The sequence below is a fragment of the Pteropus medius genome, unplaced genomic scaffold (assembly GCF_902729225.1).
Source record: "Pteropus medius unplaced genomic scaffold, Ma_sr-lr_union100, whole genome shotgun sequence".
NCBI classification, from domain to species: Eukaryota; Metazoa; Chordata; class Mammalia; order Chiroptera; family Pteropodidae; genus Pteropus; species Pteropus medius.
The window spans coordinates 5,420,004-5,438,720 of NW_024341894.1; the positions used below are offsets into that span (position 1 = coordinate 5,420,004).

At 41.5% G+C, this 18,717-nt stretch overlaps 2 protein-coding genes across 7 annotated transcripts in view; one reads left to right on the forward strand and one right to left on the reverse strand.

The window, feature by feature from the left end:
* The window catches only part of GNE (glucosamine (UDP-N-acetyl)-2-epimerase/N-acetylmannosamine kinase), a 31,357-nt gene extending 27,418 nt beyond the window's left edge, over positions 1 to 3,939 (forward strand). For 4 of the 5 annotated variants that reach the window (XM_039856821.1, XM_039856829.1, XM_039856812.1 and 1 more), the window contains 2 exons: positions 1,058 to 1,174; positions 1,775 to 2,093. In XM_039856821.1, the coding sequence (XP_039712755.1) occupies positions 1,058 to 1,174; positions 1,775 to 2,010 (353 nt within the window). In that variant the 3' untranslated portion in view covers positions 2,011 to 2,093. Of the gene's footprint in view, positions 1 to 1,057; positions 1,175 to 1,774 lie in introns of all 5 variants that reach the window. The other variant, XM_039856797.1, reaches the window with a different exon arrangement.
* The window catches only part of CLTA (clathrin light chain A), a 33,513-nt gene that overhangs the window by 4,308 nt on the left and 10,488 nt on the right, over positions 1 to 18,717 (reverse strand). Inside the window, exons 4-5 of one of the 2 annotated variants that reach the window (XR_005651498.1) lie at positions 15,221 to 15,332; positions 1,044 to 1,304 (exon numbers count right to left, since the gene is read on the reverse strand). Coding sequence is in view for 1 of the 2 variants with exons in the window: in XM_039856840.1 (XP_039712774.1) it covers positions 8,343 to 8,514; positions 15,221 to 15,332 (284 nt within the window). In the remaining variant the exon portion in view is untranslated. Of the gene's footprint in view, positions 1 to 1,043; positions 1,305 to 8,061; positions 8,515 to 15,220; positions 15,333 to 18,717 lie in introns of those variants that run through there. The other variant, XM_039856840.1, reaches the window with a different exon arrangement.

The window sequence follows — 18,717 nt, forward strand, 5'->3', positions numbered from 1 at the left end:
AAAACCAGGAAAGGGTAAAGCCACAGAAGCCAAAAAGGGAGTGTTTCAGTGAGGTTATAGTCAGTCATGTCAAGTGCTGCTTATGAGTAAGAGAAAATCAGAAAAGTTCAGTGGCTTTAGCCATGAGGACATCATTTGAAGCCCTGAAAAGTGTTTATTCTTCAGCCTCGTTTTTTATCACAACCCCCCACAAGGAACCTGTTTAGATGTTTTTTTCCTAATCATTTAACCCCATGAAACTTTAATACCACAGATATGTTGATTATCTGTTTATGTCTGTCTGTACAAAGAGTAAGATTCCCCGCCTCCTTGGGGGGTGGGGCAAATGCACATCTTAAAGAAGTTTAGCCAAATAGTGGGGGCAGAAGCCTAACTACACGGAGTAAGAGGGAAGAAGTGCTTTGAGGACATGGGATTTGTGAGATGTGCCAGTGGGAAGGAAACAGTGAGAATGGAAGCAGAAGTTGAGAATGCAGTAGAGAAAGGGTGCTCCCTACAGTAAGGCCCCTAAAGAGGGGGAAGAGATGAGTACAAAGCCCAAGCAGAGGGCCCAAAGGGAGGGAACGAAGGAGCGAAGGAGCTAGTGATGTCAGAACTGGCAACTGAACGCAGGTCCGTGTTTCTTCCTTAGGTGATGCACCTTCCTGCCATAGAATGTGGGGCACTGGCAAGTAATGCCACATGGCATTTGGGTTGGATAAGGAAGATGAATGTAGACAGAGAAGTCTGATAATTTGGAAGCAAAAACACTTCAAGGACCCTGCTTCATATGGAAGTGAGAAGTGAGGGAATCGGGTGTGTAGGAGACTCTGGTCAGAGTTGAGGATATTCCATTTAGGGGTGTCCTGAGTGATGTATAACCAGGCAGCAAGAGGGCAGCAAAGGTCTCTGGAGAATGTATATGGATGTTCATGAATGATAAAAAGCTTTGCAAATGTGAAAAGAAGATAGTCTTCCCATTTGGGGCCCACTGCCCACCAGCAGTTGTAACCGTGGCCGCCTAACAGGGCTGCCACAGCTCATTAATGACCGCTTCCTCTTACCTCTGCTCAAACAGAAGACCTACTCTTGGTAGAAGGGATGTCAGTGCCAAAAGACGAGGCCGTGGGTGCACTCCATCTCATCCAAGCTGCAAAACTTGGCAATGCAAAGGCCCAGAGCATCTTGAGAACAGGTGAGTGTCGGCTCCTGGCAGCTCTAGTGCAGGAGGCGGGCCTTCAGGCTGTCCCGGGCTCCCTCAAATACGCAACTCCTCTCAGGACCAGCCCTCTGGAGTGGCTGTTCAGAAGTATTTTTCCAACTTACTGAGAGAGAAAAGGAAATTGCTTTCAAGGTATTTAGCAGTATCACCTTATTTATGCAGAGTTTTTTTTTTGTTGTTTAATTTTATAACTATGAAGAAACTACTTGTTCATTTTATAGGAAATTTAGAGAAATAGGAGAGTAAAAAAAAAGTGTCACTTTAAGTTTTACTGTTCAGAGATATCAACTATTAGCATTTCCTTCCAGCTTATTTTTCTACATAGTTGAGGTCATATGTAGTTGAGATCATTTAGTATGGTATATACAAATTTATACTCAGGTTTTTTCATTTCAAAGTATCCCATGTTCATTTTCTCATATTAAGAATAAATCATGAACAGCTTTAAAAGTACTGCTTCCCATTGCATAATATGAATATACTAACTATTCCTGGCTGCTGGCTCTTTTCCACTTTCCTCTTGGGCGTTTTTGGTGTGGCTCTCTTCATAAAATGTTTTCTGTTTTCCTCTAGCCGGAACGGCTTTGGGTCTTGGGGTTGTGAACATCCTCCACACTATGAACCCTTCCCTTGTGATCCTCTCTGGAGTCCTAGCCAGTCACTACATCCACATTGTCAAAGACGTCATCCGCCAGCAAGCCTTGTCTTCAGTTCAGGATGTGGATGTGGTGGTTTCGGATTTGGTGGATCCTGCCCTGCTTGGTGCCGCCAGCATGGTTCTGGACTACACAACTCGCAGGATCTACTAGGCCTCTCAGTCGTGGACATGGACCAAGACGCAAGAGCTCCTCAATGCAATCAGCCTGTCTTTTAAATGAACATTTCCTAAAAAGCGAGTTTGGATCTACGGCCATGCCACCCTGAACATGCCCGATCTCATCTGATCTCGGAAACTAAGGAAGGTCGGGTCTAGTTAGATGGGAGACCACCTAGGAAGACCAGGTACTATAGGCATTAAAAAACAAAACAAAACAACGAATTTGGTATTTAAATTTGCTATTTTGCAGGTGACTTTGGCAGAGCAGTTTTTGCTTTTAATTTCTCTTCCAAAGTCGCCTTTCCCAACCATTTCTGTAGATGCTGCCCTTTCTGGGGTCATTTCAGCTCAAACCCTATAACCCTAGCCAGTTTTCTGTGCCAAAAGGAGCAACAATAGAAGATGAAGCCTTAGGCCTCTGCTTTCTATATGTACCGCTCAGACTTGCAGGCCTTCCTTGGGATGTGACCTGGATTATTAATCCTTCCTCCTCTGACCCTGAACTGAGATCATAGAAAGGGATCCAGTCAAGGAACAGAAGGAAATCTTACCACGAAAGGTTTAAGTAAACTTTTTAAAAAACAGCTTTATTGAGCTCTTTTTAAAAGTTTGATAAACTTCAATATATGTATATACCTGCGAAACCGTTACCACTATCATGATATTAATATATCTGTCACCACCCACCCTGCCTCCCCGCCCCCGCCATTACTTATTCCTCTTAGAACCTTGAGCAACTTTAGACCAGGGATCTGAATTACACTGGCTTTAATGACCTTATCCTTATATTCTTAAGAACAACTGAGAAGCCACTAGGACTTATACCCTCTGAAAGGAGATTAATAGTCCCAAAAGCATCTTTGCTGCTGGCAAGCAGACACCTCTCCCTTCAGTAGCTTTTCATACTATGTCGAATATGACTCTGGAGTGTCTTTTAAGGTGAGGTTTGTGATATCTAGAGCCCACATCTGTGAATCTGAATTCTGGCTAAATAAGATTCCATGCCGTCAAGGCACAAAGAAAGGACAAGATTCTTGCTGTCAATTACAAGCTGGAAGAAATACTAATAGTCACCATTTATTAAGTGCCTACTGTGTCAGACTCTGAACTAACATTCTGAATTCTCACAATCTGTGATGTAGATGTTTTAATTCCCATTTTGTAGAACCCCAAACTAAGCCTTAGTGTTTAAACATACCTAAAGCTATAGACTAGTGAGTCTTAGAGACAGGGTTTGATCCCAGGTCCCGCTGTAGTTTTCTGCTAAGCCTACAACCTCTTATATCAGAAACTTTCAAAATGCAAATATATTCTGATTTACTTACTGCAAGCTACCAAATAAGCTTTAATAATAATATCTCATTACTAATAACTTGATTTATCCTTGACACTATCTCTAAACAGTGGATTTAATCAGATATTCCTTTAGGCTAAGTTTTGCTGGTATAGTTTGGACTAGTAATAGCTTTTATAAGTACTTTTAGATGATCTAAAACATATACATATGTTTTTCAGATTGTTTTATTATTTTAGGAAAACCTGAAGCTTTCTACAACATATTATTTCAGTATTAGCATATAAAATGAAATGAAGGAATCAACTACTTCCTTCCTGGTGGGTTAATATGAAAAGATATGTTGGCTGATTTCTAGAATTCTGCCAGCCCTGAAATAATCTCCAAGTCCTGGTTATTGTTGAAACATTCCAGTGATTCCTGGGAAGGAGGCTAGTCTGCTCAGCCATCAGTGTCTGGGGCAAGATGGTATACTGTGAAGGGGTGTCAGTTGTTCCTTGGTGTAATCTGTAACCATTCTATACACCAGACAATTGCATTGCTACCCAAATATATGAAGGATGATACCGAATCTAAATCAAAATCTTAGTTTTTATTAAACTCATAGGCTAATATATTCCAACATAATTCTAACCTAGTTAATAATCACATCTTAATTTATTTTAATTGTAAATATTTTTGTTGCAGTTTTGAGCCCAATTCTAAAGAAAAAAATAAATGTATTTCCTTGTGGAAATCCTAGCACTTTTGTAATTTGCTTTGTTCTTAACTCATTAGCGAAAAGCATTTCCTTTCCAAGAAGAGATTTAAATTGTTGCATTGCTTACTTTTTGAAGGTCATATAAACTTCTTTAGGGCATCTAAAATGGATTACTTAACTAAAAGAAAAAAAAAATTGACAACAGAAAGCATTGTTATATAACGTTTAAAAATATATCGTGAACACCACAGTAAATCACTAGTAGTTAACATATCAGTTATAGAATTTTTCTTGTGATGAGAACTTTTAAGATCTATTCTTAGCAACTTTCAAATATCCAATACAGTAGTAACTATTGTCGCCATGCTGTACATGACATCCCTATGATTTATTCATAACTAGAAATATATACCTTTTGACTCTTCACCATTTTAACCACCCCCCCACCTCTGGCAACCACAAATCTATTCTTTGTATCTATGAGCTTGGTTTGTTGTTTTTTAAAGACTTCACAAAGTGGTGAGATCATATGCTATTTGTATTTCTGACTTATTTCACTTAGTATAATGCCCTCAAGGTCTATCCATATTATCACAGATAGCAAGATTTCATTTTTTTATGGCTTAATATTCCATTGTGTGGAATATTCTTTCTTTATGCATTTATCTGTCGATGGACTTAGGTTGTTTCTGTCTTGGCTATTTTAAATAATGATACAGTGAACATAAATCTTTTCCAATTAGTGTTTTTGTTTTCTTCAGATAAATACCCAGGAGTGAAATCGCTAGGTCTTATGATCTATTTTTAATGAGTTATCTCTATACTCTTTTCCATATTGGCTGCACCAATTTACATTCCCACCAACCGTGCCTGAGGGTTCTCTTTTCTTCACATCCCTGCCAATACTTGTCGTCTTTTTAATAACAGCCACTCTAACAGGTGTGAGGTGGTGTCTCACTTTGGTTTTGATTTGCACTTCCCTGATGATTAAGTGATGTTGAGCGTCTTTTCATGTACCTGTTGGACATCCGTATGTACTCTCTGGAAAAATGTCTATTCAGATCTTCTGCCCGTTTTTTAATGATTGTCTTTTGCTATTAAGTTGTATGAGTTCTTTATATTTTTTAGATATTAACCCTTTATCAGATAAATGATTTGCAAGTATTTTTTCCCATTCAATAGGATGCCTTTTCATATTATTAATGGTTTCCTTTACTGTGTGGAAGCTTTTAAGTTTGATGCAGTCCCACTTGTTCAGTTTTACTTTTGCAGCCTTTGCTTTTGGTTTCAAATCCAAAAAGCATTGACAGATGTCAAGGAGCTTGCTGCCTGTCTTCTAGGAGTTCTATGGTTTCAGTTCTTAAATTCAAGTCACTAATCCATTTTGAGTTAATTTTTGTGCATGGTGTAAAATAGTGGTCCAGTTTTCCCAACACGATTTATTGAAGAGACTATTCTTGATTGTATATTCTTGGCTCCTCTGCCGTATATTGACTGGTCAAATATGTGTGAGTTTACTTCTGGGTTATCTATTCCATTGATAGATGCGTCTGTTTTTATGCCAATACCACGCTCTTTTGATAATTATAGATTTGTAAATATAGTTTGAAATCAGCGAACATGATGTCTCCAGCTTTTTTGTTCTTTCTCAAGATTGTTTTGGGTATTCAGGGTCTTTTGTGGTTCCATATAAATTTTAGAATTGTTCTATTTCTGTTAAAAGTGCCATTGGAATTTTGATAGGAATTGTATTAAATCTGTAGAATGCTTTGGGTAGTATGGACATTTTAATAACATTAATTCTTCCAGTCCATGAACACATAGGGTATCTTTCCATTTATTTGTGTCATCCTCAGTTTCTTTCACCAATCTCTGGTAGTTTTTAGTCTTTTACCTCCTTGGTCAAATTTATTCTTCGATATTTTATTCTTTTTGATACAGTTGTAAATGGGATTGTTTTCTTCTGATAGTTCGCTATTAGTGTACAGAAACCATTTCTGTACATTGATTTTGTGTCTTGCAACTTTACCAAATTAAGTGTTTTGGCAGAGTCTTTAGGGTATACTATATATAATATCATGTCACCTGCAAATAGTTGAGTTTTAGTTTTCCCTTCTAATTTGGATGCCTTTTAATTTCTTTTTCTTGCCTGTTCTAGCTAGAACTTCCAGTACTATGTTGAAAAACATTTAAAATTTGACATAAAAAGCAAAGTAGCCCCAAGGAAGAGGTTTGAAATTAAATGCTGAGTACTCAGCAAGTCCCTGGGACCAATTCTCTCCTTTTTATGAAGCCCCATGTGAGTAATGTAGGCTTTAGAAACAATCCCAAGTTACTACTGCTGTGTAACAAACCACATCAGAATCCAAGAGGCTTAAACAGTAATCACATTCTCTCATGGTTTCTGTGGGTCAGGAATTAGGGAAAGGCTCTACTTGGTAATGCACTTACAGTTAGACAGGGGCTGGAGCTGGAATAGGAGGCTGGAATGTTAGAGACAGGCCAGGCATCTCTCTCTGCTTGTAGTTTCAGGGTCTCTCCACCTGGGCTGCTTTGGGCTTCCTCACAGCATGGCAGCTTCAGGGTGGTAGTTTTTTACATGGTGGCTCCAGGACTACTGGCTTGCATATTTCAACAAACCAGCTGCTCTGCCTTTTATGACAGCCTTGGAAGTCACAGAGCATTACTTTTGTCATATTATCCAGTCCTCTTGATCTGAGGAATATCAGAGACTTTACTGACATTTTATAACTGCCACATCCACCCTTAAGAGATCCATCTGGTGTGGGAGGCAAGACTAGCCCAGATGACACTACCGAGGTATTACCCAAAAGGTAACAAGCTGCCCCACCAGAGGGCTATGGGAGCTCAGCAGGACTAAGGGAAGGCATTGGGGAAGTGGCCTCTGAGCTAGTTCTTAAACTGGATTTTGGTATTTTGAATGGCATTAGCGATGCCCAAAAGTAACAAATGGTTGGTGAACGACAGTGACTGCTTGATTGCAATCCAGAGGGGGAGTTGGGGGGCGGGGTTGTTAAAAGGGGAAAAAGAGCAAAGAGGCCAGAATTGTGGGCCAAATCAAGGAATGCCCAACTAAGAAGCTTGGAAAGGGGGACATAGGTGGAAAAGTCCAGACATAATTACTGTAGGAAAGATGGCAGACTTTCCTTTTTGGCAATGGCAAGACCTATGCCCTCCAGAGTGTAGCATTACAGTTTACATCAATCTCCAACTTGGAAATATCAGGTAACTATAAGGCAGATTTCTGAAATATGGCTTTGTTTCTCAAACCATCACTTAAAAGGTGAAAGGTTCTGAGGGTAGATATTGTGTTGATGCCTGACTAGAGCATAGTCCCCTGGAGGCACCTGTTGTGTTGATCATTGCAGTCCAGAATTTTCTGCGATGATGGAAATATTCTATGTAATCTGTGCTGTGTCAATCAGATAATACCTAACCACATGTAGCCACTGAGCACATGAAATGTAACTAGGGCTAGAATGTAATTTGAAATTTTAGTTAAATAGCCATATGTGCCTAGTGGCTACTGTCTTGGCCAGCAAGGTCTAAATGAAGAATTTGACAATAGCAATATGAGCAAAGTGCTAGGGGAATCCAGAGTAATGAGGCTAGCCACACACTGATGTCATCCTGACTCAGGTTTACTGGCTGAATACAAAGGAGTAATGGTCTCACTATAGTCTATATAACCCAGAGAGACCCTGAAATATACTCTCCAAGACCCTAAAGTAAGGGACAGTATAGACAAAAACCATCTGGGAGAAAACGTCTAGGTTGCTGAGAATTCACAGCTCTAAGGTGGGCAACGAGGAGCTAACTTTTAGCCTTGGAATTCCTTTTACAAATGGAAACGGCCATAGAATATTACTAAAGACAACAGAAATTTGGAGCTATTTTAGTTCAAGGCAGGGGTGGAAGCCCGATGTCTGTGCCTCTATAGCCCTAGAAATGATATAAGTAAATTCCTCATCCTTTTGAACCTCACTCCAAACTGCAGCACATCTTGAGGTCAATAATGAAGCTTCCTGTTTATTGTTTGAAACAAATTTATTCTCAGAATAATGCACAAAAGCACAAGTTCAGACTACCATCGGGAGGCTTCCCTCCCTTCCTCCGCCGCCTCCCCACCTCTCTGAATGCCAGGGAGAACACAGTTGAAGGAAGAAACATGCAATCACAAACAATGATCAACTCTAAAGACAAAAGGTTTGGTCCAAAAGAACTCAACATAATTAATCCAATTACGTGAAGAGCTTCACTGAGTAGGATTAAGATATTGCAGATGTAGTGTTTCCACAGGGGGGGCTCTTCAGTGCACCAGGGGGGCCTGCTTGAGGGAGATGAGGACAGAACGCATGCGGGAGACGTCTTTGGCCTGCTTGCTGGACTTGGGATTAAAGTCACACAGCCGGGCCACCCGTTCCCACTCAGTGCCTGGGGACGACTCATCAATGTCATTTACAAAGGCTTCTTCTGCTGCCCTGGAAGCAACAACAAAATATGTTGGTTTAATGTAAAACCCGCAGTAAGCTACCTGGTGGCTGCCTTTTACAGAAATGACTGCGTCTTCATGCCTGACTTAATGGCATTCTGGTTTTCCAAAGAATCACAGCCCCTGGGGTCCAAGTTGGGGAGCAGACACATGGCCAGCTCTCCTAGGCACAGGGTGCCCGGACTGCCGTGTAAAATGTTGGAATACAGGTGTTTGGTTCAGGGCGCTCGCTCGCTCTCTCTCTCGTTCTGTGTGTCTGCCTCTACTGATACAGAGCATTAAAAAAGCAATTCTTTAGCCAGTTACACATTGCTTTCATTAACAAGAGCAAAGAAGCTGGCTGGTCAAGAACTTGAACAGTAGTTTATGTTGGGCTGTACTAAGTTTCAAGTAAATTTAGAGACTTCTAAAAGCCCACAGGTCATTGCACAATAGCCTCTGGATTTATTCCTAAGGCTGGAGAGAGACAGGGCAGATCAAAAAGAATTCAAGACAAGCTCCCATGCTAGCAGGCACTAGGGACTAAAGCCATTCTGGAAGGGGTTTGTCAGGACATTCTCCAGTTCAGCCATTTTCCCTCCAGCCAGGTGCCTTGGGCCACTCAGGGCACACTGTGGCAGGGGTGGGCACCCAATGGCCGGAGAGCCAATCAATGTTAGGTGCTTTTTGGTAGGATGCTGCTCCAACATTCTTTCAGTCAAGGTCAGCCAACCCCATTGGGAACCAGCTGGTGGGAGCTACAGCCCAAAAGGACAGTGGTAAGAAGAGTGAAGACACACTATATTCATCTACTCCAACAAGCATCACGGGCAAAGCAAAAGCAATGGAGATGACTGGTCCGTGGGGACAGAGGGTGGCACTCTCACAGGGATGGCCGTGGCAAACACAGCTGAAGCCAGAGCCACTACAACACTGCGACTGCATGGCACACACAGTTAGGAGCAGTGAGAAAGATTTACTTAACTGTTCTAGGCTGTAGCAAGGATGGTTTATGTTTGTGCTTAAAGGTGAAGAGAAGAAAAACAAGGAGAGAAACTTTAGGTCAGATATAGAAAATGAGAATGAGCTCAATGCAGATGGTCAGTAAGCTAGACATGCCCTTGCCACTCTATATACGCTTGGGAACGTGCAGCTGGCTTTGCTGGGCCACCCTGCTGCCCAGCAAACCCAGACTCGACCTTTCCACTCTCCATTTCTACACCAGAGAGAATGTGCAAAAATCAAATCCAACACCACCTGTAAGTCCAGCATTTCACAAGTCTCATTACAAATACATCTAGGGGCCCAGGAAATCCAGTTCTTCTAATGGGATGAACATTTCAAGGTCACGGGCCCTCAGCCTGTTGCCCACCCTTCCCACAAATTCTTCTCTTCCTCCATTCCACCTTGATCTCTCTTTAATCAAAAGCTAGTCCTAATAGTTGAGGAAACAGCAAGAACTATTTCCAAGTCTTCAGCAATACTGCTTTGATAACAGGAATCCTAAAAAAAATTTTTAAACTTTTCCAAAGAGTTTTCTGGAGGGGAAGGGAAGGCCCATATCAGACAGCTTTGGCTATTTCGACCTCAAAATGGGGCCTCTCTGCAAGGCTGAGGGGACAGGGCATCAGAAGCTGGCTACCAAACAATTTCTGATGTGTAAGACCATAGAGAAACGATTACTCCCTCTGTTCTGGACTCTTCTGCCCAAGGGAGAGGCAACCAACCCTACATTCTTTGAAGGAACCCAAGTGTAGAAAATGCTGCCCCCACTGGCTCCAAAACCAGGACAGCCACCTCCCCCAGGTGGGGAAACTGCCCTTTCCCACTTGGGACAGGGAGGCAGCAGTGGTGGCAGCAAGAGGTCAGACAGAGCCCACCCCAGTCCCAAAGCCTTCCCAGACAAGATCACAAATGACCCACGTTTTGATAGGGAGTCAGCTTCCTTCTCTCTAACACCCCTAATACAAAAAATGTAATCAGTTGCAGGGAGTAATGATTCTGCAAGACAATCAATGGGTCATACCCCCAGCTTATCAACTCTTGATCAGCACCCACAGTGCCAATTTGCAATCATGTAAAAAGCAAAGCAACTTGTGACATAAAAGGAACATTAAATCTAAATGAAAAGTAGAAAGAATCAAAACAAGGAAAGGAATTAGTTTTGCAACATACACATAACCAATCACGTCAGCGAAGGGTTGTTTGTAGAAAGCTTCATCTGCCACCCTAGACAGCAAGAGGTCCAAAAGGCAGGCAAGCAGGCAGGAAAAAAGAGAGAACATTGAGAAGCAGAAACATCTCAAATCCACAATAGGGGCACAATTGTGCTCTGGAGAGCTGTTCCTGAGGCTCCATCCTAACCCAGAGAAGTTTCCAGCAATTGGGAGACTCCAGCAGGCGAGGTTTCCCGCTGGGACTCCCCACAGGGATTCTCCCCTTGCCTTACCCCAGCCACAACAAGCATTTCCTAAGCACTCACTTGTGGGCTTTTACAACATCATATTGAATCTTCAACCCCAACAACCTCTAGGACACTGAGTGTTCTGACTGTACAGATGAGGTAAGAGGCCTAGAGATGAAGCAACTCACTCAGCAGCAAATGGCAACAAGGCAGCAAAACTGATAGCCAAAGCTGCCCTCCTCTTTTCACTGTACATTAATACTTCTTTCTAGCTGGTGTGCGCTCAGGAAGCCATGCCACCTTCCTGCTAGCCTCAGTATCACTGGACATGAACGCTACCAATACCAGACACACTAGGTCCCAAAGCCAGTTTTATCTTGGATTATCTGAGTACTGCTTCCCACATTGGCTGGGTGCCATCAATTTTCAGTATTGTAGGAACACATATCGTCATTTAAAAATTCCCAACTTAGAGAAAAAAGCAGCTGGAGGCAAGGGTTCTGGCTCTGGGACTGGTTTCCTTTGTGTCCCTAAATACAACTGTCTGCTCAATCCATGCCAGACTTGACTGCTTTGACAAGACACAGCCCAGAAGCCAGAACTTCATCCCTCCTTAACTCCACATCAGGAATGGATCAAGATGGCAGGGCTCTGGGACAAGAAGAAAGGGGGCATGCTGAGTGGAGTGTACACTGCAGGGAACAGGCTGGCTCAGACTCTTGCCCCAGGCTGCTCACTTTATCCACTGTGGATGGGCAGGGAACTTCTCTCAAAAAGTCTTACCCTGTCCTTTGCCAGGTCAGTTTACAGCACAGGAATGGAAGGGACTTTTTTTTTTTTAAAGGACAATCATGCCTGGTTATTAACCTAAGATCACATTTATTTGAAGTAAAATTTTAGTAATTTATTTAATATTTCTTATATTGTACTTCACATCCCTGTGACTATTTTGTAACTGCCGATTTTTACTTCTTAATCCCTTCACCTTCTTCACCTAGATCCCAGTAATTTAAATTTCGCTTTATTTTTAAACTCACACATACTCTTCCTTCTTTACCATTTTGGTTTATACATAGAAGGTATTTTGTGGAAATGTAAAAAAAGCAAAAAGAACAGCCTGCTTGTAACACAAAGTGAGTCAGCAGCAAAACAGAGTTGTTTGTGGGCAGAATGAGTGGGAGAGAAAGGAAAGGCAAGCCAGCTTGTAAACCCATAAACCTTTTAATTTACACAAAGGACTAAACCTAATTAATTTCAACTTGCACTTGCATCTGCAGAAAATAAAGGTTTAATGACTCCTGTCAAAGCATCACTAAGACAACAAAAGCTTGAATGTCAGGCTTTTTCTCCTCTTCAGCTGGCCCTTAGCCCTAAGACTAAAGAGCTTGTCTGTGATAGTGCTGCCCAGTCAGGTTTCTAGACCCAGAACAAATGGAAAAGTCAAACATAATAAACATAGGGAGCCCCTACACTTGTTTGTTCTTCCCCCGAGCAGACTGACAGGCCTGAGAATTGCGATCCTCAGTCAAGGCAGGAAGGGACTCAGGGAAGCCTCGGAGAGAGGACAAGGAGGAATGCCTTCAGGCCTGACCACAGGGCATGCAGGAGGCTGATACACATAAACAGCCCATAAATAGCCCAGAGGGCATGGAAAAAAATGTGTGCCAAAACTGAGAATCATGGATTCCCTAAACTTGTACAAGGCTTTAAAGAGGTGAAAAGTCAGCACCAAAGCTACCTGTAAAAGGGGAAATATTTCTGTTACTGTTTGGAAAGGGATGTGGTCTGGGATTGTTCTCAATAAGTAAACGCCTCTGACTGGCTCCTATAAAAAGAGAATTCTTTTCTTTTCCCCTTGGCCGTCGCTTAATAATTCATGGTTCTTGTGCAGCAACGCTGGGCCTGACTTAGGATGAAAGGAGGGAGATGTAGTCGGATGACTGACAGGAGACCAGAGATACCCTGAGGGCAAGGTAAACTGGCAGTCATCCACCCACCACCCAGCACAGTGCCAGACACAGATGTGCTCTGAAGGATTCTGTTGAGGACAACCGGAAGGCAGGAAGCTTGATGATACACTCATAAAAATAGGTCCTTGCTATCTCTGAGTCTTATTCGAACTCGTCTGCCTTCTGTCTTATCTTTGTGGTCTTCCTTAAACATCCAGGGAGTCACCCAAGGAGAGTGGCATTGCTTGAAATGAGCACCCTCATTTTTTTCCTCAAAATTTACTATTTACCTCTAGATAATGAAAAAGATGAGTCACTTTACACATATACATGGGACTTATTCCATTCATCCCATGGGATGTGGATGGGGGAGGGGAAGCCATCAACAATGTCAAAATCTCCAGGGATGGTATATACCATTGGAAGAAGTCCTCCAAAGTGGTTCTATACTGGCTTCCACCGCAACACATTGAAGAATAACTAGCATTAAATGTAAAAACCATTTCTTTTGTCCTGGAACCCTGATGACAATGGCTAGTGTGCCACTAGCTTTATATACTCAGGGTCAGCCCTGTGCTGCAAGGTTTCTACGAGTCAAGTGACCTAGTTTCTAAACAGCTCTACATTCTCAGTAAGTGGTAAGCTGAAGTCTCTTCCCCTTTCTGGAACCTGAAGTTCATCTATAAAACCATCCAACCCAACATTCGACAATTTTACCTAAAGAAAGGTACTAAGCCCTAAATCAATGACTGGAGGGACTAAACCTTTGAGATTCAGCTCCTAAAAATAGGTGTAATTACTCTCTTCAAGGACAACCGATTCTATATACAGACAGAAGGGATATAGTTAGCAAAACTGGCTTGAAAAAGTTCTACAATGGGAAGTCTGTTCCCAACATAATTATTTTTTAAGTCTGAGAATCGGAATGTCAACGTGCTTAAGCCACAGGGACCCTAAACAGGGAGGGTCAGCCCAGTTTTACCAAGTACTTCAGAGCAGACTCATGGACAGAGGCAACTTGCTAGGGTAAACGGGGCCTCACACGGTGCTTGCACAAAGTACCCATTTCTTAGAGATGTGAACTTGCATCTGGGGAAACTACCTTGAACGAGCACAGGATAAAGAAGCCTGGCCCTGTCAGCACTTCAAACTGACAAGCTCAGCGGAAGCCCTGGTAGCTAATGTGACCCTCAGCATTTTGGTGCCCAAACCCTAGAGTAGCCCCCGCTATACTTATCAGAGAACTTCAAATGGAACCCAACAAACACAAGTACATCCCCCACAGGAAGTTTGCCAGGACAGAGGTTCAAGCCTGGCACCTGAGGGGCAGCTGACAGAACCAAGGATGGCCAACAGGAGGTAGGTAGCCCAAGACTGCTGTACGCTTTGTATACCTTTCCTGCCACTGTTGCCCCATAATGGCACAAATAGCTGGCAAAGCAGTCAGCTCCCTCTTTTCTGGCTGATTTCCACCTAATAGATCTGACAAGAGAAAGGGGCGCCTTAAACCCACTTCTGCTTCTGAGAACAAGAATGTAAGGCTCTTTACCTTGAAAATCAAAAATATCTCCAAGACCAGCGTGGCCTATCGTTACACTGAAATGAGTGAAGTGTGAATCCAGCATGGGAAAGCAAGCCCATCGACTTATATCGAGGCAGGCAGCGCTGCCTCCGCCTCTCTCTCTGAGCTTCTTCAAAGTGGACTCTAGGTGTGGAGCATTAAAGACCACACTTGTTGGTCAGTGGTAATATAAAAATGCTTTCTCACACAACTACTTAACCTTCAGTAAGTGAGTAAATTCTAAAAAGACCATTTTTAAAATCAACTCAAGGTTTCCTTAGACAGAGATAAGTACCCACAGAACCCTGAATTCTGAAGTCACTGTGTTGGATGAATACCCTTGGCTACCTAATTAAAAAGCACATTTCCCTGCTAATGGACCCCTCTATGGAACAGCTTTCAGAGGGCAGGCATGCAACATGACCAACTCTATAATCAGTCCCAGTGAGATCCTGGTATAGCCATAAAAGTGGCCTTTCATTTCTGGGTTACATTTTCACCTGTGGACTTGCTCTATGAAATAACTTCCTTTTGCTGTATCGTACCATTACAGGTGGTGCCTATTAACCAAACTCTTAGTTGATAAGCTAAACTCACTATAACTGGGATGGCTAATAGAGAGCTGAATTATGCTCACAAGACCCAACAGACTTGCAAGCCTTATGTTTCAAGAATGTTTTTGAAAACCTGCAAAGACATTTCACACTAAATGAGTCAGCAGCTGAGACCCTATACTGGATGTTGGAAATGGATTTGATTAAATCTTGGAAAACAAGCTGTGCTAGAAGCACCGTGGACTGACCTGTTGTTTGCTTTTGTTTTCTGTAGCTGCTCGTCCTGCCTAGCGTACCACTCTTCTAGCTCCTTTATTGCTTTTTCTTTCCACTCTGCTTCTTGCTTCCGAGAATTGGCATCTTTGAAGGGAAGGAAAAGGAAGAGAACACCAATGAAACAAAACACAAATTCAAGTGAATTTCATCAGTCTATTTTGGTCTTATTAAGCTCATGTTGTGTGCAGGTACATGTGCATGTGTGTGTTGGAACGAAAGATAAAATTCTATTTTCCCTGTCTATACACTGAGCTCTCAGGCTCAGTGATTCTATCAAGGTGTTCCAACACATTTTATCCCAGTCCACTGACACCTTACTGGATCACTAGTTTGGGTTTGTTTAGGGTTGGGGGGAGGGCAGAAATACCAACTGGGGAGAAAGCAATTACAAATGAGTCTTTAATAATTCTACCAATATTATTAGTTCAGGGTGGACAATTCATATTAGATACTCTTCTAACTAAATCTTCTCACAAACTATATTCCACACCCCAGGCTGACAGTGGTTTTATAAAACAAAAGGTGGCATTCTCAGTATGGCAGAAGCACTTCTATGAAGCAAGGAGCTATTAAGGAAATTACCAGAGGTAAAGAAGATTCAGGAACGGGGAACCACAAGTATCTATTCCTGCTTACACTGCAGTGAGCTTGTGGCAAAGCTAGGACAGAACTAAAAAGAGACGCTTCAATGGAGAGAATTACGAGGGTGGGGCATCATTATGAATATCAACTGTCATCCACGAGGTTCTAGAAATTAGAAGGAAAATGCACACCTAACAGGAAGCTTCTCAGGACTAAATATGGGTTTTCCTAAGACATTTAGCCAAAGAAACATGCCAGCATATAGCAAGAAAGAAAGAAATTCAGGTCACAGCTACTGCTCACAGCTACTGCTGCAGGTGACACTTGGAGTTACCGATACTTCACCAGAAATGTGTTCCCAAGGACACCTTCTCTAATGGATGTTTTACAGATGTTTCATTCAATCTTTACGACAATCCCAAGAAGGTAAACTCTAGTCTCATGTTCAACTGTGAGAAAAGCTGCATCTCAGAAAGTTTGAGAAAACTTCATAAAGATTACATCAAGTGCAGAGCTAAGATTCAAACCCAGGTCCAACTCTAAAGCTTACACATTCTTACTTCATTATACTGTCTCCAAAAGGTGGGATGGAAAGAGAAGTAAAGCTAGAAATAACCACAAGATGTGAATGGAAGGTGGTCACCACTGATCCAGACTAGAGTTTGGAAAATGCAGAACCAGAGCCCAACATGCCATCAGTGTCCTCGGTGGGGGGAGGTTAAAGCAGTGGTGGTAGCAAGTAACCACTTGAAGGGAAGAAATAAAGTATTTTGGAGGCATTTTTAGGGCCTTCGCAAGAAATGTCTTGTAGGAATAACCTACAGAAAGTGGTCAATAACTACTAGAAACAGTCTAAGAGCAGCTAGAAACTTCCCACAGTTCCAGATTATTAATTTCCTCTGTTATCTACCTTATCAGAAGGTGAACTATTGCTTAGAATTATTTTACTTAGATTTTCCATTCATGACTCAGTATACAGAGTAAACCTCTGATGAATGTTTGTCCATGGCATTAAGTGTATGTGAAACGCAGGGTGCTATGATGCAATTAGAGATACTGTGGGCTGACTGTGCTACGTGGACAAGAAACCAAAAAATACCAGATTTGAAATGTAGTCTCCTTTTCAAGAGTGGTAAAATTACTTTTTGATATTATACAGTAGGAACAAAATATAGAAATTTATCTCCGAAAAGTTTATCTAAATAAAAATTTACACAAATTATAGTTACTGTATTAAACAATCCCTTTAAACTGTCTTCTTGCTTTTACAGATTTATGAAGTGACACTGGCAGTAAGAATTTAGAATTCTTAAACATTTAGCTTGATGAGACAAAGATTCAAGCCATAATACAATCTTCTCTTTGAATCTTGTGGGGAGGGGCAGGAATGGAGTCCCTTGTGACAGTGGTTTTCTTTGGTCATCCTCATTACTGTTCACAGAAAAGAATATTATTTGCAAACAGCCACTAGCTAAACTGAAAACCACTGACACCGGTTCTCTATTCTTAGCATTTTGTGCTTTCTCACAGTTCTTGCGAGGAAAAAAGGTGAAACTGAAGAAACACCTAGTTCGTGGACCAATTTAATTTGATTCAATCAGAATGCAAAGCCAAATATTTGACTTCCCTCAGGAAGGCATCTTGAATTAAGTAAACGATACTTCATGGAATATTCCCAAAGTGTCCAATGTGATAATTGAAACGGAAAGTGCAATTTTGCCAAACACCAAAGTGTACTCTCTGCTTGGAGAAGACAACTTTGCTAAACTTTGGGGTAAGAGAAAGACAAAGTTAGGTTCTGTAACATGAAAAATACTCCAGGGTGCACTTGAGATCTCGCTCCCCAGCATATGTTCTGAGTTTGGCTCAAATAAACTCTTATAAAAGTTCAGGGAGGGAGAGAAGGATCGGGGGAGAAAAATGAAAAAAAAGAAAAATTCCAGGAATACAAATACTAGCTAAGTCTTGCCTTTAAGTCTACTAAGAAGAGATACATACAAAGAACAAGTAAGGGCTGAGGCTGCTAGCACCATGAAGACCCAGTTTCATCTTCTAAAGCTGCACTATCCAGTATAGTAGCTACTAGTCACATGCAGCTATTTAAATTTATTAAAATAAAATTTAAAATTCAGTTTCTCAGTCATACTAGCCACATTTCAAGTGCTTAATAGCTACATGTGGCTAGGTTACCATACTGAACAGCGCAGATACAGAATATTTCCATCATCAAAGAAGTGACTACTGGATAGTGCTATAAAGGTTCAAACGTTAAGTGTCCCCTGTGTTATGAAAGCCACATAAACTGGGTTGGAGAGACGACAGATTTTACACTAATTGGCTGTGTTATCTGAGTCCTATTTCTAGGTGTCAGTTACCCTATCTGAAAAATAAGAGTCATGTTTTTGCTAGTTCAGTGGTTCTCAAGATAGAATAATAATGCTGACATTATGGTTACATAAAAGAATGTCATATGTCTAGATGCACAATAAAATATTTAGGCGTGAAGTCTATGATGTCTATCTTAAAAGTGGATCGGGAAAAAATTATGAGTCTATATTCACAATACACACATGTGTATATGTGTGTATGTATAAAAATACCATGTATACATACATGCCTCGTTTATATAAAGGTAATCCAGTAAGGTAAAATGTTAATTACCGATTCTAAGGACTACACATGTTCGTTTAACTAATTCTACTATTCTGTTTGAAATTTTAATAAAAAGTTGAGAAAAGAATACTCTGTAGATAACATCCCTAAACTCTGCCAAACCTTTCCAACCCAAATGTACAGACACCATGTCCCTCCGGATCTTGACCAACAGCTGACATTCCACGTACACAGCTCTTCACCAAAGGCCAAGCTAGCTGGAAGTGACCTTGGG